This window comes from Myxine glutinosa, chromosome 13 (assembly GCF_964187855.1).
Source record: "Myxine glutinosa chromosome 13, kmMyxGlut1.1, whole genome shotgun sequence".
Lineage (NCBI taxonomy): Eukaryota > Metazoa > Chordata > Myxini > Myxiniformes > Myxinidae > Myxine > Myxine glutinosa.
Window position 1 is genome coordinate 85,957,284 of NC_136273.1, and position 23,356 is coordinate 85,980,639.

The following is a 23,356-nucleotide window of genomic DNA, read 5'->3' on the forward strand; positions in this document are numbered from 1 at the left end:
CATCTTGTATACAAAAAAAAGGAAAAAAAAGAAAGATTTTAAAAACCATCCCCGGGAATATTACCACAAATGAACTGCAAATGGAGGCAATCCGGAGTTCGGTGAGGATCCTGAAGAGAGAACTTGGAACAAAACTCTGAAGAAGTTGAAAAGTTTGGTCCATGAAACCGAAGCGGAGGTGGATACTTATGGGTCCTGGGAGGACTCCGTTCCACCTCTTGAAAGCCATAAGCGGTGGTAAAAACGAACAATCAATGGGCCTTCTCCCCGCGCATGCGCAGTTCTTACCACCGGCACCCGCGCTCCAACCTCCCCTCCTCGCACTACAAGCCACACGCGCTGCGTGCTCCTCTCGGTTTTCCCGCGCCAGCATCGAGCGCGCGCTCCGTTTGGACACACCGACCCTCCGGAACGATGATGCTGTGAGGAGCGGGGGCTGAGACGCGCTCTAGCGGCGGACCCGTCGCCGATCAATGTGGTTTCTCTGGGACATTGCCGAACGAGGAATGCATATGCTGCAGTGTATTTGCGGCATAGGCTCGAAGTCACCAAGCAATCCACGAGGTGAGGGCGACGCGACCCCGCGGGCTCCGGGACGCGTGTCCGCCGCGTTCGGGAAGACCTATGGACGCACCGATCGGGACATTTGGTTTTACGTGGACGGGAATGGGATTCGCGTGAATACTTTGGAATGCGAGTCACGTAATCGACGGTCGTGGCAGAATAGCCGCAGCGAAACGTCCTGATCTTAGCCGGAGCCGTCGCCTCAGCCCAATCGACAATTAAAAAGGCGCGCAGGTGCTTCGCCGCGAGTACGAGTACGTACGTACCTGTGGCAGGTCTGAGGAGAGAGAGCGCGTCGGTGATCGTCTCACGAGAGAGCGAAGAGTATCGGATTGACACACTCTTCACTACCCGGCACTCCACGCCGGTCCACGACATGAAGACCGCGCGTCACACGTTCCCGCCTTTTGTCGTGCCGCCTTTTGCGAGCTCAACTCGCTTTCTGAGGGGCACGTTCCCTCACGTACACGGCTCCGATCCGCACACGGCACGACGTACGTACATTACCCTGTGCCGTACACTTCCCGTGAAGAATATCGCTTCGGTGATGACGTGTCGAATTGTCGGCATAGCGAAGATCGTTGTGACGCGGAGTGTCGAATGCGTCTTTCCGCACTCTCCGCGTATATCTGTCCATGTCCATCCCTCCGAGCGAGGTCTCTGGGCGATGACCGGATCTCAGACTTGCACGACGACTCCGCTCACCTGGTCCAGTTTTGCTCTCTTTGACCTTTCGTTGTTGCACTTGTTTCGTTTCGCCAAAGAAAACACGAATGTGACGAACGGGAACGTCTGAGATGCCGCAGAGGTGATTATCTCAAGATCTTCAAAAATGATTAAAAAAAACAATATTTACTCTCGAGGTGATCACATGATGGTCTTCAACATTCAAAAAACAATTCATGTTTACTCTTGAGGTGATGTGGTCACGTGATGGTCTTCAACATTCAAAAAACAATTCATGTTTACTCTTGAGGTGATGTGGTCACGTGATGGTCTTCAACATTCAAAAAACAATTCATGTTTACTCTTGAGGTGATCTGGTCACGTGATGGTCTTCAAAATTGACAAAACAATTAATGCTTCCTCTTGAGGTGATCTGGTCACGTGATGGTCTTCAAAATTGACAAAACAATTAATGTTTCCTCTCGACGTGATCACGTGATGGTCTTCAACATTCACAAAACAATTCATGTTTACTCTTGAGGTGATCTGATCACGTGATGGTCTTCAAAATTGACAAAACAATTCATGTTTACTCTTGAGGTGATCACGTGATGGTCTTCAAAATTGACAAAACAATTAATGTTTCCTCTTGAGGTGATCTGGTCACGTGATGGTCTTCAACATTGACAAAACAATTAATGCTTCCTCTTGAGGTGATCTGATCATGTGAAGGTCTTCAAAATTGACAAAACAATTAATGTTTCCTCTTGAGGTGATCTGGTCACGTGATGGTCTTCAACATTGACAAAACAATTAATGCTTCCTCTTGAGGTGATCTGATCACGTGATGGTCTTCAAAATTGACAAAACAATTCATGTTTACTCTTGAGGTGATCTGATCACGTGATGGTCTTCAAAATTGACAAAACAATTAATGTTTCCTCTTGAGGTGATCACGTGATGGTCTTCAAAATTGACAAAACAATTCATGTTTCCTCTTGAGGTGATCTGATCACGTGATGGTCTTCAACATTGACAAAACAATTAATGTTTCCTCTTGAGGTGATCTGATCATGTGAAGGTCTTCAACATTGACAAAACAATTAATGTTTCCTCTTGAGGTGATCACGTGATGGTCTTCAAAATTGACAAAACAATTCATGTTTCCTCTTGAGGTGATCTGATCATGTGAAGGTCTTCAACATTGATAAAACAATTAATGTTTCCGCTTGAGGTGATCTGGTCACGTGATGGTCTTCAACACTGACAAAACAATTAATGCTTCCTCTTGAGGTGATCTGATCACGTGATGGTCTTCAAAATTGACAAAACAATTCATGTTTACTCTTGAGGTGATCTGATCACGTGATGGTCTTCAAAATTGACAAAACAATGAATGCTTCCTCTTGAGGTGATCTGATCACGTGATGGTCTTCAACATTGACAAAACAATTCATGTTTCCTCTCGACGTGATCACGTGATGGTCTTCAACATTCACAAAACAATTCATGTTTCCTCTTGAGGTGATCTGATCACGTGATGGTCTACAAAATTGACAAAACAATTAATGCTTCCTCTTGAGGTGATCTGATCACGTGATGGTCTACAAAATTGACAAAACAATTCATGTTTCCTCTCGACGTGATCACGTGATGGTCTTCAACATTCACAAAACAATTCTTGTTTCCTCTTGAGGTGATCTGATCACGTGATGGTCTACAAAATTGACAAAACAATTCATGTTTCCTCTTGAGGTGATCTGATCACGTGATGGTCTTCAAAATTGACAAAACAAAAAATGTTTCTTCTCAAGGTGATCATGTGGTCTTCAAAATTGATAAAGCAATTAGTTTATTCTCGAGGTGATCACGTGAAGGTCTTCAAAAAAAATTCGCTACAAAGTCGAGGCTTGTGGAAGAGCTCGAACACTGAATGGATTCGGACGCAACAGAACAAAAGGAACAATAGAGAGAGGCGATAAGGTGCGGGGGGTGGGGGTGGGGGGCACCAACAGCAGTGCCAAGGGACAATTAGAGAGAGACTTGGACAAATAAGGGATGTGGGTAAGAATGAGGAGGACGAGATGGATACAGAAGGAAACTCTCAGGAAGGAAAACTAAATTTGGATTGGGGGTTAATGGGGGCAGAGAAGATCATGGGTTATGATTGGAGATGATCTGAAATGGTGGTGAACATCTGTCTTGGACAACTGGGACTGAGACTGAGATTGAAGAGGATGCGCAAGTTGATTTCACAGGCGAGAAAAAAAGGAACAAGTACAGATGATACATTCAAAGTACATCGCCCCCACGCCAAATAAATAAATAAATATCCTCCAGCGTGGCATTGCCAGGGCGCTTTTGGCACCCAGCAATACCGCCGTGCAACACATAGCGACTGCATTGGGAGGGAGAGGTGTACAATATTGATTGATTAATTGCATAATTAAAACGAGAACGGCATTCAGTAGAGAGCATACCTCCACCTGGTTGGCCACGTCACTCCATGGTGAAGAATGACTTAAAAAATTATACTAGCCGGATCCGGATCCGGATCTTCACCAAAATTGAATCGATTGTCCCTTGTCACACACACAACCTGTCCAACAAGTTTGTTCCAAATCCATCCATAACTTTTTGAGATATCCTATGTATCGTTTTTGGCCCAATCTCTCAATGGTGAAGAATCACTTTAAAAATTCTAGTATCCGGATCATCACCAAAATCTAATCATTTCATCCTTGTCACATACGGCTACATCTCTGCCAAATTTCGTCCGAATCCGTCCACAAATTTATGAGATATTTTGTTCACAAACAAACAGACAGACAGGGGTGAAAACATAACCTCCATCCACCTTTGGTGGCGGAGGTAATAAACAAATAATGATCGTAAAATATTTTCTTAATCAATTGGCTAATGACAAATCGAAATCACCACTGCTTCATCCGAAGCTTTAACTTTTTGAAAAAAAATTAAATACGTCATTAATCGAAAAAAGTAAATAATTAATTGATTAATCAAGAAATTAATTAATCGATTAATTGATTAATCAATTCATCAAAATATCCTTTATAGCCAAATCACTTGGTTACTGTCATGTCCAAATATTAGCTTCGTAGCTGAAAAGGTGCCTGAGATATTGCGCAGATGAGAAAGAAAATAAATAAATGATTAATAATGAAAATAAATAAATAATAATGGTAAAATAATTAAATAATTAATCAATTGGCTAATAGAAGACCTAAACCACCACCATTTCATCTGCATCTGTAACTTAATTTTTTTTAAATTAAATAAGTCATTAATTGAATAATTAAATAATTAATCGATTAATCAATAAATCAAAAATATCCTTTATAGCCAAGTCACTTGGTCATTGCCTTGTCCAAATATTAGCTTTGTAGCTGAAAAGGTGCCTGAGATAATGTCCAGAAGAGAAAGAAAATAAATAAGTACTTAATTAATCGATAATAATTAAGTAATTAATCAATTAATTGATTAATCAAAAAAATTAAATAAACAGCTTAATTGGCTAATTAATAAATAATTAATCGATTAGTTGATTAACCTTTATAGCCACGCCACTTTGTCATTGGCATGTCCAAATATTAGCTTCGTAGCTGAAAAGGTGCCTGAGATATTGTCCAGATGAGAAAGGAAATAAATAAGTACTTAATTAATCGATAATAATTAAGTAACTCATCAATTAATTGATTAATCAAAAAACAAAAAAATACCTTTTTTTGCCAAAGCACTTGCTCACTATTGTGCCGAAATTTCAGCTTCCTAGCTCAAAGGATGGCTGAGATATCGCCCGGACAAACAAACAATAAAACAAGAAACCGGAGTGAAAACTGAGCCCCCTTCGGTGCCCGGCAATGACGTCATGCAGCACCTGGAGATGGAATAGGAAAGGAGCGGTGTATAACAAATTAGTCAAATGAAGAACCAATTTATGATTATGTTGGTGGTTATCATTTCTAGATGTACAACATTGAAAAACAATTAATATTAATATGGTAAACAATATACATGAACACACTGCCATGGTGTGTAGTGTGGACTAACATGTGATTGGGGAATACGTATCGGTATCAAGACTTCCATATTCGGCATCATATCACCAGCTGGGGTCAATGGAAAACATCCACACCAACAATGATATTTCATATGAATGATCAAAGTGCTGAAATAATCGAACTCACCTCGTGGTGATAATGAATTATCACAATCATAGAATCCGCCTGTAATTATTCCACCTCCTCCATGAACTTTGACCCTGAACAAAAAAAAAAATCATCATCCAATGCGTCACTTTATTCCAGTCTTTTTCGACGCATCCCTGGGGACACCACAGGGACAGAGACTAACGTGCAAAAGATAGACACCACAGGGACAGAGACTAACGTGCAAAAGATAGACACCACAGGGACAGAGACTAACGTGCAAAAGATAGACACCACAGGGACAGAGACTAACGTGCAAAAGATAGACACCGCAGGGACAGATACTGACATGTCCAATAAATAGACACCACAGGGACAGATAATGACATGTGGAATCGATAGACACCACATGGACGGAGACTGACATGTGCAAGAGAAGACACCGCAGAGACAGACTGAGACATGGACAGGATAGACACCGCAGGGACAAATAATGAATGACATGTGCAAGAGATTGACACCGCAGGGACAGAGACTGACATGTACAAGAGATAGACACCGCAGGGACGGAGACTGACATGTGCAAGAGATAGACACCGCAGGGACAGAGACTGACATGTGCATGAGATAGACATCACAGGGACAGAGACTGACATGTGCATGAGATAGACACCGCATGGACAGAGACTGACATGTGCATGAGATAGACATCACAGGGACAGAGACTGACATGTGCATGAGATAGACACTGCAAGGACAGAGACTGACATGTGCAAGAGATAGACACCGCAGGGACAGACTGAGACATGGACAGGATAGACACCGCAGGGACAAATAATGAATGACATGTGCAAGAGATAGACACTGCAGGGACAGAGACTGACATGTGGAAGAGATAAACACCACATGGACGGAGACTGACATGTGCAAGAGAAGACACCGCAGGGACAGACTGAGACATGGACAGGATAGACACCGCAGGGACAAATAATGAATGACATGTGCAAGAGATTGACACCGCAGGGACAGAGACTGACATGTGCAAGAGATAGACACCGCAGGGATGGAGACTGACATGTGCAAGAGATAGACACCGCAGGGACAGAGACTGACATGTGCATGAGATAGACATCACAGGGACAGAGACTGACATGTGCATGAGGTAGACACCGCAGGGACGGAGACTGACATGTGCAAGAGAAGACACCGCAGTGACAGAGACTGACATGTCCAAGAAATAGACACCACAGGGACAGAGAATGACATGTGCATGAGATAGACACCTCAGGGACGGAGACTGACATGTGCAAGAGATAGACACCGCAGGGATGGAGACTGACACATGGACAGGATAGACACCGCAGGGACAGAGACTGACATGTGCACGAGATAGACACCGCAGGGACGGACACTGACATGTGCAAGAGATAGACACTGCAGGAACGGAGACTGACATGTGCAAGAGATAGACACTGCAGGGACAGAGAATGACATGTGCAAGAGAAGACACCGCAGGGACGGAGACTGACATGTGCAAGAGATAGACACCGCAGGGATGGAGACTGACACATGGACAGGATAGACACCGCAGGGACAGAGAATGACATGTGCAAGAGAAGACACCGCAGGCACAGACTGAGACATGGACAGGATAGACACCGCAGGGACAAATAATGAATGACATGTGCAAGAGATAGACACTGCAGGAACGGAGACTGACATGTGCAAGAGATAGACACTGCAGGGACAGAGAATGACATGTGCAAGAGAAGACACCGCAGGGACGGAGACTGACATGTGCAAGAGATAGACACCGCAGGGACGGACACTGTCATGTGCAAGAGATAGACACCACAGGGACAGAGAATGACATGTGCAAGAGAAGACACCGCAGGCACAGACTGAGACATGGACAGGATAGACACCGCAGGGACAAATAATGAATGACATGTGCAAGAGATAGACACTGCAGGGACAGAGACTGACATGTGGAAGAGATAGACACCACATGGACGGAGACTGACATGTGCAAGAGAAGACACCGCAGGGACAGACTGAGACATGGACAGGATAGACACCGCAGGGACAAATAATGAATGACATGTGCAAGAGATTGACACCGCAGGAACATGCAGAGACTGACACGTGCCGAGATAGACACTGCAAGGACAGAGACTAACACGTGCACGGGACACAATGTCACCTTTGCTTTGTATTTTCAAAGCACCTCTTGTCGTTCGCTTTTTGTCCTGAAACCTCTCCGACGGACAACGAGTTGTGAAAATTGTCCCATCAGTAGTAGCCTTTTATTATAATGATTATTTTAACTCGTCCACGTGAAGAGAAAAGCGGAGTTAAGCAATTGGGTCATGTCCATCTGTCCGTCCGTCCGTTCGTCTTATCAGTTTATTATCATAAGTTTATGATCGAGAAATTTTAATCGAATATTATATTTGGAACACAGAGTGGAACATGAATAGGAAGACAACGTTGCCATTTTAATAACGTAAAAGGTTTATGCCATGAATGTTAAAAAAACACAAGGTTGTGGGTACTTGCATTTGTTTGCACGAGGTTGTGGGTACTTGCAGTTGTTTGCACAAGGGTGTGGGTACTTGCATTTGTTTGCACGAGGTTGTGGGTACTTCCAGTTGTTTGCACAGGGTTGTGGGTACTTGCAGTTGTTTGCACAAGGTTGTGGGTACTTGCAGTTGTTTGCACAAGGTTGTGGGTACTTGCAGTTGTTTGCACAAGGTTGTGGGTACTTGCATTTGTTTGCACGAGGTTGTGGGTACTTCCAGTTGTTTGCACAAGGTTGTGGGTACTTGCAGTTGTTTCCACAAGGTTGTGGGTACTTGCAGTTGTTTGCACGAGGTTGTGGGTACTTGCATTTGTTTGCACGAGGTTGTGGGTACTTCCAGTTGTTTGCACAAGGTTGTGGGTACTTGCAGTTGTTTGCACAAGGTTGTGGGTACTTGTAGTTGTTTGCACAAGGTTGTGGGTACTTGCAGTTGTTTCCACAAGGTTGTGGGTACTTGCAGTTGTTTGCACAAGGTTGTGGGTACTTGCATTTGTTTGCACGAGGTTGTGGGTACTTCCAGTTGTTTGCACAAGGTTGTGGGTACTTGCAGTTGTTTGCACAAGGTTGTGGGTACTTGTAGTTGTTTGCACAAGGTTGTGGGTACTTGCAGTTGTTTGCACAAGGTTGTGGGTACTTGCAGTTGTTTGCACAAGGTTGTGGGTACTTGCAGTTGTTTGCACAAGGTTGTGGGTACTTGCAGTTGTTTGCACAAGGTTGTGGGTACTTGCAGTTGTTTGCACAAGGTTGTGGGTACTTGCAGTTGTTTGCACAAGGTTGTGGGTACTTGCATTTGTTTGCACGAGGTTGTGGGTACTTCCAGTTGTTTGCACAAGGTTGTGGGTACTTGCAGTTGTTTGCACAAGGTTGTGGGTACTTGTAGTTGTTTGCACAAGGTTGTGGGTACTTGCAGTTGTTTCCACAAGGTTGTGGGTACTTGCAGTTGTTTGCACAAGGTTGTGGGTACTTGCAGTTGTTTGCACAAGGTTGTGGGTACTTGCAGTTGTTTGCACAAGGTTGTGGGTACTTGCATTTGTTTGCACGAGGTTGTGGGTACTTCCAGTTGTTTGCACAAGGTTGTGGGTACTTGCAGTTGTTTGCACAAGGTTGTGGGTACTTGTAGTTGTTTGCACAAGGTTGTGGGTACTTGCAGTTGTTTCCACAAGGTTGTGGGTACTTGCAGTTGTTTGCACAAGGTTGTGGGTACTTGCATTTGTTTGCACGAGGTTGTGGGTACTTCCAGTTGTTTGCACAAGGTTGTGGGTACTTGCAGTTGTTTGCACAAGGTTGTGGGTACTTGTAGTTGTTTGCACAAGGTTGTGGGTACTTGCAGTTGTTTGCACAAGGTTGTGGGTACTTGCAGTTGTTTGCACAAGGTTGTGGGTACTTGCAGTTGTTTGCACAAGGTTGTGGGTACTTGCAGTTGTTTGCACAAGGTTGTGGGTACTTGCAGTTGTTTGCACAAGGTTGTGGGTACTTGCAGTTGTTTGCACAAGGTTGTGGGTACTTGCAGTTGTTTGCACAAGGTTGTGGGTACTTGCAGTTGTTTGCACAAGGTTGTGGGTACTTGCAGTTGTTTGCACAAGGTTGTGGGTACTTGCAGTTGTTTGCACAAGGTTGTGGGTACTTGCAGTTGTTTGCACAAGGTTGTGGGTACTTGCAGTTGTTTGCACACGGTTGTGGGTACTTGCAGTTGTTTGCACAAGGTTGTGGGTACTTTCAGTTGTTTGCACAAGGTTGTGGGTACTTGCAGTTGTTTGCACAAGGTTGTGGGTACTTGCAGTTGTTTGCACAAGGTTGTGGGTACTTCCAGTTGTTTGCACAAGGTTGTGGGTACTTCCAGTTGTTTGCACAAGGTTGTGGGTACTTCCAGTTGTTTGCACAAGGTTGTGGGTACTTCCAGTTGTTTGCACAAGGTTGTGGGTACTTCCAGTTGTTTGCACAAGGTTGCGGGTACTTCCAGTTGTTTGCACAAGGGTGTGGGTACTTCCAGTTGTTTGCACAAGGTTGTGGGTACTTCCAGTTGTTTGCACAAGGTTGTGGGTACTTGCAGTTGTTTGCACAAGGTTGTGGGTACTTGCATTTGTTTGCACGAGGTTGTGGGTACTTCCAGTTGTTTGCACAAGGTTGTGGGTACTTGCAGTTGTTTGCACAAGGTTGTGGGTACTTGCAGTTGTTTGCACAAGGTTGTGGGTACTTGCAGTTGTTTGCACAAGGTTGTGGGTACTTGCAGTTGTTTGCACAAGGTTGTGGGTACTTGCAGTTGTTTGCACAAGGTTGTGGGTACTTGCAGTTGTTTGCACAAGGTTGTGGGTACTTGCAGTTGTTTGCACAAGGTTGTGGGTACTTGCAGTTGTTTGCACAAGGTTGTGGGTACTTGCAGTTGTTTGCACAAGGTTGTGGGTACTTGCAGTTGTTTGCACAAGGTTGTGGGTACTTGCAGTTGTTTGCACAAGGTTGTGGGTACTTCCAGTTGTTTGCACAAGGTTGTGGGTACTTCCAGTTGTTTGCACAAGGTTGTGGTTACTTCCAGTTGTTTGCACAAGGTTGTGGGTACTTCCAGTTGTTTGCACAAGGTTGTGGGTACTTCCAGTTGTTTGCACAAGGTTGTGGGTACTTCCGGTTGTTTGCACAAGGTTGTGGGTATTTCCAGTTGTTTGCACAAGGTTGTGGGTACTTCCAGTTGTTTGCACAAGGTTGTGGGTACTAACCAGTTGTTTGCACATCCAGTTATTTGCACACGGTTGTGGGTACTACTGGTTGTTTGCACAAGGTTGTGGGTACTTCCAGTTATTTGCACTAGGGTGTGGGTACTTCCGGTTGTTTGTATGAACTTGTGGGTAATTCCGGTTGTTCGCATGAGGTTGTGTAAGCTCCTACACCAGATCAAGATAAGTGTTTTTTGTATGTTGTTTTGCATATTTTGTTGTCATGATTTGTGTCAAGCTTGTGGGTTTTATATCTATATAAGGTTGCAGTTGTCTTCGTATAGCAGTTTAGCTCGGTGCGGTATGTGTATTAATTTTTTGGAAGAGGCAGGTTGAGGCCTTACTGGGTTTGGAGCTCCAAGTCCATCATGTAAGTCAGTTGGGGTCTTGGTGATGTGGTGGTGGAAATTGGTATAAATAGAGAGTGAAGGAGAAGGGAATACGAGTATATAATGTGTAATATATGCTTAATGTAGGCCATATCAAGAATAGAGGAAGCAGAGGGTACTCATTGTTGTAGGAAGTGCGAGGAAATATTCCACTTGAGGATAGTTACAGTATAACTAGGTGAAGGAATGGACACATCATTTGCAGCAAGAAATTTGTAGAGAATACTTGGTTACGGTTGTGGAGTGAGTGCAGGTAGTGGTGAGGGTGCAGTGACTGCAAGCAGTGGTGAGGGTGCAATCAGTGCAGGTAGTGGTGAGGGTGCAGTGAGTGCAGGTAGTGGTGAGGGTGTAATCAGTGCAGGTAGTGGTGAGGGTGCAGTGAGTGCAGGTAGTGGTGAGGGTGCAGTGAGTGCAAGCAGTGGTGAGGGTGTAATGAGTGCAGGTAGTGATGAGGGTGCAGTGAGTGCAAGCAGTGGTGAGGGTGTAATGAGTGCAGGTAGTGGTGAGGGTGCAGTGAGTGCAAGCAGTGGTGAGGGTTTAATGAGTGCAGGTAGTGATGAGGGTGCAGTGAGTGCAAGCAGTGGTGAGGGTGTAATGAGTGCAGGTAGTGGTGAGGGTGCAGTGAGTGCAAGCAGTGGTGAGGGTGTAATGAGTGCAGGTAGTGGTGAGGGTGCAGTGAGTGCTGAGGGTGCAGTGAAGGCAGGTAGTGGTGAGGATGCAGTGAAGGCAGGTCGTGGTGAGGGTGTAATTAGTTCAGGTAGTGGTGAGGGTGCAGTGAGTGCTGAGGGTGCAGTGAAGGCAGGTAGTGGTGAAGGTGCAGTGAGTGCTGAGGGTGCAGTGAAGGCAGGTAGTGGTGAGGGTGCAGTGAGTGCTGAGGGTGCAGTAAAGGGAGGTCGTGGTGAGGGTGCAGTGAGTGCTGAGGGTGCAGTGAAGGCAGGTAGTCGTGAGGCTGTAGCACATGTTGGCAGTGCTGAGGATGCAGAAATTGAGATAAGTAGGAATGAGTCCAGGGAGGCAATTTTTGTTGGTGATGAAACTATTAAATATGTAGATTCTTCATTCTTCAGGAAGGATCGTAGATATAGAGTTGTGTGCAGTTTTATAGGAGCAGGAGTTGAGGGCATTGAAGGAAGGTTAAATGACATTGTATTGGGTCACGGTAGGAAGTCGTTGGTCGTTGTACACCTTGGAGCGAATGATTTCGGGAAAGTTTGCTCGGAGAATTTAAAAAATAGATACAGGATATTGGGCAAGTCGCTGAAAGCAAAGGGTTGTGAAGTAATGCTTTCTGGGATTCTCCCAAAATTAGGAAACGGAATAGGAATTATGAGCAGAGGGATATATGTCAACCAATGGCTGGAAGAATGGTGTAGGGAGGAAGGTTAATTGCAATTAGGAAGCAGTGAGAATCATTCCGGGGGATAAAGGGAGTGTTTCCAGAATGATGGACATATGCAAAATATAAATGGCGGCAGCAAGGTTTGCAGTGGGTATTGATGAAGGAATTTAGGCTTTTTTAGGTCAACAGGGGGGGGGGGGGGGAAGCTATACAGGAAGGAAGTGATGACGTCATTGTGATTAGTAATGCCAGGCAGGAAAATAGAATTTCAGGAAGGAAAAGTTAAACGTATTCTAGACCAATGCCACGAGTTTAAATAATAAGATGGAAGAGCTTGAGTCCAAGGTAGATATAGGGAGGAGTATGACATTAACCATTAAGCCAACACTGGGTCTTAATAAGGAGAAGGACAAGGTATTTATTCAATATGAAAGTTACAGGACTGGAGTTAGATTTATATCAGTACTAGCAGAAGTACCCGGCGTTGCCGGGCCGGGGAGGGGGGGGGGGGAGGGGAAGGGGTGAGGGGGGAGGGGAGGGGAGGGCAGGGGAGGGAAGGGGAGTAGGGGAGGGGAGGGGGGAAGGGGAGGTGAGGGGGGGGAAGGGGAGGGGAGAGGTGGGGAGGGGGTAGGGGGAGGTAAGGGGGGAAGGGGAGGGGAGGGGGGGGGAGGCAGGAGAAGAAGGGGATTCATATATATGCTGGTGGGTGAATGTGGCTCACGTTTCTGAGTTAAGTGTGATGCCGATCAGGAAGGAGAAGAAGCCGTACTACCAAATTTATACACTTCGGGAATTGTTTGATTTATTTGTATTCAAATGTCTGGTGATTGTTTTGTATTTATTTATGCGAATGTGTACTTGTATATAACTGTCATTAAATTTGAAAGGCTTAGGCACTATCGAGCGATTTTTTTTTTTTTTTTTACTCCAAAAAAACGATCTCTTATTTTCATAATGTTTTTTTTTTTTTTGCCTACAACACTCCCAGGCACTCACCGATGAACCTCTGAAAGTTTAACGAAGATCCGTTCAGCCAACTGTGAGAAAAATGGCGACACAGACAGACAGACAGACATCTCTCTTATATAGTAGATAGGTGTAAGGAGAGGCAAATTAAGAAAATAACTCAGCAAGTGTTATGTGTTCCTCCCCGACCTCCTGGTCTCGGTATACCTCCGAACCCCGGGAGGGGCCACGGCAGAAAAGTATATTATTCCGTGTCTAAATCAATAAGGAAACCACACCAATGGTTATGAACAAACCAATAATATATTATAAGTCACACAGGAATAACATTACCACAAATGACAATTAAGAGTGCACTCTCTATTCCATCAGCTAGCATGCATAAGGTAACTCACAGTGTTCCAAGTGAGTGGAAAGAACCTTCCCCAATGTCTCTATATTCCCGTTTTCGAGCTCAGAGTTGGTCCCCTCCAGTGATCAACGGAACGATGTCGACTCTAAACCAGAATCTCGTTCCGAGGGCAGGCACAGACACGCCGCCCAAAACGGCACCAAGGCGCACGCGGCCCAAAGCGGAGAAAAGGGACACGTGGTTAAAGTGGCACAAAGGCGCACTCACGGCGACTGGGAAATCCAAAGGCCCCCTCCAGGTACGAACTTTCACTGTTCAATGTCGGCGAGCCGCAAAGTAATCGTCAGAAGCCTCGGTGCACACATACACCACAGATACGTCTGAGCGCGGTGGAAACGGTTGACGAAGCAAGGAAAGTTTGCTCGACGCACGAAGCGCATGAGTCAAAATGGCGAACGGCTCGTACTTGAGACGTAATCACACGACGATGGTTCCTCTGAATCCAACGCCAACCTGACACGCAGGGTTGATCAGTCACAGCGATAACAACTCTATCGCGGAATCCCTTTCCAGGAAACCCAAAGTTCACTCGTGTCTCTTGCTCGACAACGGTCATTCCAGAACGCAAAGCAACCAGCTTCTTCTCCGACTTTTCTCACCACCTCCTCTTCTTCGCCTCCTCGTTTTCCGGTGCACGATTTCCTGTATCATTTTAAGTTAATCTTTTTAACTTTAGATAGCTGTTCCTGAATAATAAACCGTTTGCGAATAATAATAATACATAATATCAGCAACATGTCAAATGGGTGAAAACCACAACAGCGGAAGTGACGAATCCGTAACACAAGCTAAAAGAGAGTATGAGAAGGACATGGCTAAGAATGCTAAACATTACGGCAAGCTATTCTTTCTTATAGTATTCTAAAGATTCTAAAGAACAGGTTAGGACAAGTGTGGGCCCATTGAGGAATAGCACAGGGAGAGTGGTTAGTGAATAAAGCGAGATGGCAGGCTTATTAAGCAGATCGTTTGCTTCAACATTACACCAGAACAGTCAGCAGAATTGCCAATACTTGAGAGTATCTATCCAGAAGACGAGGAAGGGATTTTACAGAAGATCTAGGTTGGAGTGGAGGAAGTAAAGAAACAGAAAGGAAATCTAAGAGTAGATAAAACATCGGGGCAGATAATATGCACCCGAGTGTATTGAGGGAGGAGGTGGCACGCGAGAGGTTAACGGATATATTTAATAGATTACTGGAGTCAGGAGAGGTACCGGAGGATTCGAGAGTAGCAAATATAACACCATTATTAGCTTCGCCACCAAAGGGTTTCACCCCTGTCTGTGTCTGTTTGTCTGTCTGTCTGTCTGTGAACAGGATATCTTAAAAAGTTGTGGATGGATTTGGACGAAACTTGGTGGACAGGTTGGGTGTGTGACAAGGACGAAATTATTTGATTTTGGTGAATATCCGGATCCAGATACTAGAATTTTATAAGTGATTCTTCACCATTGAAAGATAGGTCCAAAAACGATATATAGCAGGATATCTCAAAAAGTTGTGGACAGATTCGGACGAAACTTGGTGGATGAGTTGGATAGGTGACAATATCTAGCCAAATAGATTTTGATTCAGGTCTGGATCCAGATCCGCATCAGTGGAATAAAAAACGTAAACTGTTCAGCCTGGTGGAGGTTTGCGCTCTACCGAGTGCCGCTCTAATTTAATAAAGGATCCAGAGAAGAATTGGGGAACTATAGACCTGTTAGTTTGACATCAGTTGTAGGGAAGATGTTGGACACATTAATTATACACCAGATGAGGAACCATTGAAATAATTACAGACTAATTAAAGACAACCAGCACAGGTCTACCAAAGGTAGGTCTTGTCTAGCAAATATTTTAGAGTTCTATGAAGCAGTTTCTGATTGGGCTTATGAGGGAATGGTAGTGGATGTAGTATATCTAGACTTTAAGAAGGCATTTAATAAGGTACCACAAAGGAGGTTGTTAACCAAGCTAGGTGTAGTCGGTGAGGTAGCTAATTTGATTGGAAACTGGGTTAGTGATCGGAAACAAAGAGTGGCTGTGAGCTCAGTACTAGGACCATTATCCTTACTATAATTCACGGGACCGGTGTGTGTGTGTGTGTGTGTTTATTTGTTTTGCTACTTCTCATACTGAGCCGATTACATCCAGACTTACTACAAAGGATCAGCATGACCCCAATTAGTGTAGAGGGGTGTTTTTATCTTTGTTGGTGGTCTTGGTGGGAGGATGCATTTTCTCTATGTAAATGTGTATCATGTAGCGCCGTTCCAGGTGGGAGAGGGTATTAGAAGTCCCCACCCTTTATAGTACAGTATTCCTGTCCCCACGTTTTCCAGTACAGTGAGATGCTTGAATTACACAGCAAGAGGTATCTTGGAGAGGTATTTTGAATTGCATGCTTGAATAAGGATAATAACATAACCACCCTGGCCACTCCTGTAGGGATTGGGTCCATCTAGGTATTCATAATTTTCAACAACAATTTGGATAGTGGGGTTAAGAATAGGCTTTCCAAATGTACGAATGACACAAAGCTTGGAGGTAAGGTAACTAACAGAGGGAGTGGTGAACAGATTTGAAGGATTGATACTTGCATAGATTGGGCAAGAGATTGGCAGATGCAATTTAACCTGAATTAATGTAAGGTGCTTGGGATGGGTAAGAATAATGAAAATAGACATTACAAGATACAATGGGCAATTTTGGAACATGATTTATATCATGCAAGGCAGCGTATGCAAGGCATTTCAGGAGCATGCAAGGCAGCGCTTCATTGCCTATACACAGCCCCAAAAAAGGAATGGTTTTCGTTCTACGGGTCTATGCTAGTACATTAGAAAGGAGGCAGTTACTGGGGGATATGATAGAGATGTTTAAGATAAATCATTATTTTACTTAAATTGAAGTACTGTACTGTATATACTGTACATAAACACTGCGCAGGGTATTGTGTTATATGAACTCTCTAGTTATCACCGTTTTTGTTTCTTCTGTAAATTTATTTGATCCACCAACGCGCCTGCCAGTATGTTAAATAATAACTGGCAGAGATAGAATCACTGAATGGCTCATTCAGATCTAATGAAAATGCTGGTACCAGTATGAAGAACACTGATTGATGATGTAACACTGATTTATGCTGTAACACATTGCATTTAAAGCAAGAGCTAAGAATGAATAAAATACAAACATTACAATGCGTCATTGTAAATATCAATGCTTCATTCTGGCCATGGAAAGAAATGCTAATGCAATTAGTGTAGAATACATTAACATAAATAAAAGTGTGTATTTAGGTGTATCCCCATCATCGAATATTCTAATGTATAAAACTTTTCCTAACCACTCACTCTCGCACTCAATCACTCACTCACTCATTGATATATATGTTTCGTACTTCCTTGTTTGCCAAGAAAGCTCAAATGTGGCATACTGATCCAACTCGAAGCCAATATACCAGGAAATAAAAATCATAAACTGTTGGAAAATGTCCAGAAATGAAAATATCCGTAAATAAATGTCGGCCAGTGCAGCCTCGTTCTGCTCACGGTGGGTCAAGTGACACAAGATAATAGGATGTCACGTATTGTTGTAGGGGCATGATTGCTCCCAGAGGGAGCCGGTGCTTTTTGGTGTTATGACGATGATTGTTCACAGAGGGAGCTGGTGCTTTTTATTTTATGGTATTATGATTCAAAATTGCTCCCAGATGGCGCGGTTGTTTTTAGCTCACCTGGAACGAAGTTCAGGGGAGCTTATGTGATGGTGCATCGTCCGTCAGTCTGTCTGTCAGTCCGTCCGTCAGTCTGTCTGTCAGTCCGTCCGTCAGTCAGTCCGTCAGTCCGTAAACACTTCAAACTTCTTCTCCGAAACCGCTGATGGGATTACGACCAAATTTGACACAAATGATATGTGTTGTGTTGTGACTAAAGTTTGTTCACGGCATTTAAAAAAATCAGGGTCTAAGGGGGTCTGCCGGGGGTGAAAGTGCATCCATGTTTGACCCCCCAAAATAGGAATTTTGCTTTTTCCTCTGAAACAATGAATGAATGAATGAATGAATTCATATTCCTCTGAAACGACAAACATAATTTCGATGAAACTTGACCACAACCTTCACCACCCGTGTTGTACCAAAGATTGTTCACAGCATTAAAAAAAATCGGGCCGTGAGGGGTCTACTGGGGGTTGCCCCCCAAAATAGGTATTTGCTCTTTTCTCTGAAACTACATACACAATTTCAATGAAACTTCACCACAACCTTCATCACCCATGATGCACCAATGTTTGTTCAAGGCATTAAGAAAAATTGGGGTCTGAGGAGGTATACAGGATGTGAGGGGGGTTGGGGTTGCCCCCCAAAATAGGTATTTTTTTTGTTTGTTTGTTTAAAGTGTTATGATTATGTTAGTATGATTCCACATGCTGCCCTGTCTTCTAGAAACATTTCAAATTGGTTTAAAATACCTTTAGTCCCTATGTTTTGTTGCCCCTATGTTTTGCTTTTAGGGAAAAGATTGTTCCCAGGGGGAGCTGGTGTTTTCTGGTTTTATGGTGGTGATTGCTCCCAGAGGGATCTGATGTTTTTTTTATTTTATGGCGACAATTGCTCCCATAGGGAGCTCAGTTTTTTATTTTATAGCAGTGTGATTCGAGATTGCTCACAAAGGGAGCCAGTGTTTTTGGGTTTATGGTGGTATGATTCAAGAAGTGCCTGTTGGATTGTGTAAATTACAGATGATGTACAGTGTAAAGTACAGTACCGTATAAATGTACAGTGTAAAGTACAGTACCATAAAAATGCACAGTATAAAGTGGTAAGAAGTTGTAAACGTTAATGGTTTACGGATGGTGTACAGTAGCCATCAAGTGTTACAGTGCATATTTTAAAGTACATTATTAGATATTTACATGTACAGTCGGACCACTGTATCAGGCACCCTGGTTATAACAAACATTTAGAACATATTTTAGTCATTGAATATTTACCAGTACCATATTTACGATCCATGTACCTGGAAATTAATTTATGATCCACGTAGCTGGAAATAAAGAAAGATCTCATTGTGCCGGCAACTTGAACGCAGATACAAGGCCATACATTTGTTAAACCATTCAGGATTTAAAAGGTTAAGAGCACGGACAATCCTCATATGTTGGCATCCATGGGAGGAGGAAATTCTTACCATAGGAATTGCCCCATTGAGTGTGGTGAGAAAGGCGGTGCCATTGTTGTGACGTCACTGGTACCCAGAGTACCCTGGGAAGTGACGCCACTTCCCCCAAGTTCAGTGACTGTGTTTGTCTCATCTTAACAGTCTTGTGTTGCGTCATGTATGTTCATCTTTATGTCCAAGTGGGTGTGTGGCAACTCCACTACGAGCCTTCGATCATGTATAGGAAAAATAACACAGATGAGATTGTCTACTTAAGTTATCCAAAACATAAAAAGAACAATAATGTTGTTATTTCCTTTTTTTTGCATTGCTATGGTGGCAAAATAAAACGCCCGGGGATGCCGAGGAAAAAAGGGGGTGGAGATACTCAGCTGGGCGAATGAAGCTTGCTTGGATCTGCCACCTTGAATCAGTCTGGTGACGAGGCTCGGATAGACAGAATTTCGGTTTTTGGGAAACTTAATTTGTGTTTCACAGAATTGTCTGCCCAGTAATTGTTACGTGCTCCTCCCCAAACCCCGGTCACGGTGTATCTCCGAGCCCCGAAAGGAGTCACGGCAGAAAGATGTGTTATTCTGTGTATCAATGACCAATGGTGAAACCACACCAATTGTTAACAACAAACAAGTATTGTATTAAGGTCACACAAGAATAACAGCATAAGAACAATATTAATCAATTGTACAACAAATATATCATTCCTATGATGGTACCATCAGTTTCTTACAATATAACTCACTGTGCTCTAAGTGAGCGAAAATAACATTCCCAAAGTCTCTGTCCCGGCCTCAAGCCAAAGTCGATCCACGCTCCGGTGATCGTAAGAACGATGCCGTATCGAGACCAGAATCCAGTTCGGCTGACAGTCACGCTGCCAAAGATGCGCAAAGGTGCCCTCAAAAGGCGACTGGGAAATCACACCTTCGGGTATGAACGTTCAACGGCTCCCAAACGGTGAACCGCAAATTCCCACTCGAAATCCACGTTACACACGCAAACCAGGTTAACTACTGGGTGCGGTGAAATGGCTGGAGCGAGGTGAAAAGGCTGGAGCGATGCGAAATTGGCAGGAGCGAGGCAAAATGGCCAACAGGCCCATACTGAAGGCGTACCTGCACTCCAACAACGATTCTCTTCGGAATCAACCGCAAAACCTGTCACGCAGGTTTATCTGTCACAGCGATAACCACTCTGTCACAGGAATCCCTTTCCCAGGAAACCCAAAGTTCACTCGTGACCCCCGTTCACCAGCGTCTCCTCAACCTCAAAGCAGCTCGGCTTTCTTTTCCAACCTCACTTACTCCGCTTCTCCTTCCTCCTCTTCTTCGTCCGGTTTTCTCTCGATCCCGTTTCCGGTTTCTTTTAAAACATTAATTTTTTTATCTTTTGCAAACAGTTATCTCCATTTCACTTAAACGATAACAATAATAGTACATGGAACCAAAAATGTTTACAGTGGATGAAAACCACAACGACGGAAGTGACGAATCCTGTAACATAATGCATACCATCTTTATCATGTACGAGGGAAATATATGAAAATATAGATGTAGGGGTACCCAGTGCTGTTCTAATCCTGTTGGCATTTTGAAGAAATCAGATATATATATACAGTCACGTGAAAAAGTAAGTACACCCCATGTATAGTTTTGACTTTTTCAACATATTTCAACATACAGCTATTTGATCTTCATTTCAACAATATTGATAGATAAAGGTGATATAATATAACAAATATCATGAAACATTTACATTTTGTAGTCCATTGTATAATTTAAATAAACATAAATCCAAATTTCGCATGTGGAAAAAGTATGTACACCCCTACATTTATCACTACTTCAAATACCTAAAATTAGAATCAGGTGCACCAGCTCAGGTGCAAATGATTAGAATATCGTTAGAGAGGATCTTGGAGGAACTTGTCTTATTTAAACCTCAGACATTTAGTTTGGTTTGCTCTTTGGTGTTGAAGTGTGCGGCGTCACCATGCCTAGATCAAAACAGCTCTCTGAGGCCTTCAGAAAGAAGGTTATCGATGCCTACAAGTCTGGGAAGGGATTTAAAAAGATCTCCAAACAATTTGAAATCAATCATTCGACCGTCCGGAAGATCATCTACAAGTGGAGAAGATTCCAAACAACTGCCAACTTGTTCAGGCCAGGCCGCCCCAGCAAGTTCAGCCCGAGAGCAGACCGCAAGATGCTGAAAGGAGTTTCTAAGAACCCCAGAATGTCATCACGAGACCTACAGGTAGCTCTTGCTACGGTTAATGTCAAAGTGCACGAGTCTATCATGAGAAAGAGGCTGCACAAATTTGATCTACATGGGAGGTGTGCCAGGAGGAAACCTTTGCTGTCTAGAAAGAACATCAGGGCAAGACTAAAGTTTGCCAATGAACACCTTGGCAAAGACCAGCACTTCTGGAACAATGTGCTCTGGACAGATGAGTCAAAGGTAGAGCTATTTGGCCACAGTACCAGAAGACATGTTTCGCGAAAACCAAAGACAGCATTTGACCACAAGAACCTGATACCAACTGTAAAGCATGGTGGTGGAAATATTATGGTTTGGGACAGCTTTGCTGCATCAGGGCCTGGGCAGCTCACCATCATAGAATCCACTATGAATTCTTCATTGTACCAGAGGGTGCTTGAGGATAATGTGAGGGCATCTGTCGGAGAGTTGAAGCTCAACCGAAGGTGGACCTTGCAACATGACGATGACCCGAAACATACCAGTAAATCCACCAAGGAATGGCTGAAAAGAAAGAAATGGAGGGTTTTGGAATGGCCAAGTCAAAACCCGGATCTAAATCCCATTGAGATGTTGTGGGGGGATTTGAAACGAGCTGTGCATGCAAGAAACCCCTCAAATATCGCACTGCTGAAATAATTCTGCATGGAGGAGTGGGAAAAAATTTCTCCTAGTCGATGTCAGAGACTGGTAGACAGTTATAAGAAACGCCTACTTGAGGTTGTTTCTGCCAAAGGGGGCAATACCACCGATTAGAGCCAAGGGTGCATTTACTTTTTCCACATGCGAAATTTGCATTTATGTTTATTTAAATTATACAATGGACTACAAAATGTAAATGTTTCATGATATTTGTTATATTATATCATCTTTATCTATCAATATTGTTGAAATGAAGATCAAATAGCTGTATGTTGAAATATGTTGAAAAAGTCAAAACTTTACATGGGGTGTTCTTACTTTTTCACGTGACTGTATATATTTTTGTGGGCCCAAAACACTTCCCTCTACCCACTAAGGAATGGGGTTGGGGACCATTTAATATCACTTTCCACATATCTAGAAAGGCTTGGGCACTATTAATTTTTATAACCTTTTTTGCCTAAAATACTCACCAGCACTCACTGATGAACTTCTGAAAGTTTGACGAAGATTAATTTTGCCATCTCTGAGAACAATGGTGACAAAGACACTCACCCACACACACACGTGAATACTTTGAGAACTAGGTCTCCATTCCATCTCCTGAAACCCACCCACGTGTGGAGATACCAGCCAACAACAGCAACAAACACACACACACACACACACACACACACACACACACACACACACACACACACACACACTAACAAGCACATGCATGTGCACACACACGCATCTCTCTTATAGGGTTATAGCACAGATTAAAAGCATGCAAATGACTGTTATACAGATACAGTACTGTTCTGTACTGCATTTATCGTCGGGACGGGAATTGAAACCAGATCAGACACACAATCGCTATCTCTCTCGCAGCCAATTCACAAATCGTTACTAATCTAAATACAATTAAGCATCAAAAAGGGAAAATAATAACTTACCCTAATGATAACTCAAATTGGCTTTGTTTTTAACGACGTGCAAAGTGGGAGCAGCTCCAAGAATCTGACAATAACTTTGTTTTTCACTTCATTTTATAAGTTCCAGATCCACTCCTTAACGTTTTTCTTAGACTTAAACTCTGTCTCTTAGCGTTGTCAAGCCACAATTTGAATAAAACAAGTTTTATTGTATAACCTTTGATTTTGGAATGATATGTGTGATGTTCTGGTGTCCACATACATTTGGTCATGTAATGTATATTGAAATTTTCTACACCTGTAAACTATTATATGAAGAACTCATTCTGATCACGATCATTCTTGGTTTATTTGATCTATTTTTCTACTTGCAAAATGCAAGCACAACCCACTTCGTCAACGAGAAGGGCACTCGGTAGAGCGCATGTACCTCCGCCAGGCTGAGTAGTTTATGGTTTGCATCCCACTGATATTCCACATCTGGATCCGGGCCTGAACCAAAATTTAATCGACTTGTTCTTGTCACCTAACCAACTCATCAAACTAGTTATTATAATCCGTACATAACTGTTTGAAA

General features: G+C 43.4%; 2 protein-coding genes across 2 annotated transcripts in view; one reads left to right on the forward strand and one right to left on the reverse strand.

Annotated features, from left to right (window-relative positions):
• PELP1 (proline, glutamate and leucine rich protein 1) overlaps positions 1-23,356 on the reverse strand; it is a 359,306-nt gene that overhangs the window by 258,421 nt on the left and 77,529 nt on the right. The gene's annotated exons all lie outside the window — the stretch shown is intronic.
• LOC137439076 (fibroblast growth factor 12-like) overlaps positions 345-23,356 on the forward strand; it is a 238,336-nt gene continuing 215,324 nt past the window's right edge. The window contains exon 1 of the mRNA XM_068134755.2: positions 345-564. Within this exon, the coding sequence (XP_067990856.1) occupies positions 474-564 (91 nt within the window). The 5' untranslated portion in view covers positions 345-473. The remainder of the gene's footprint in view (positions 565-23,356) is intronic.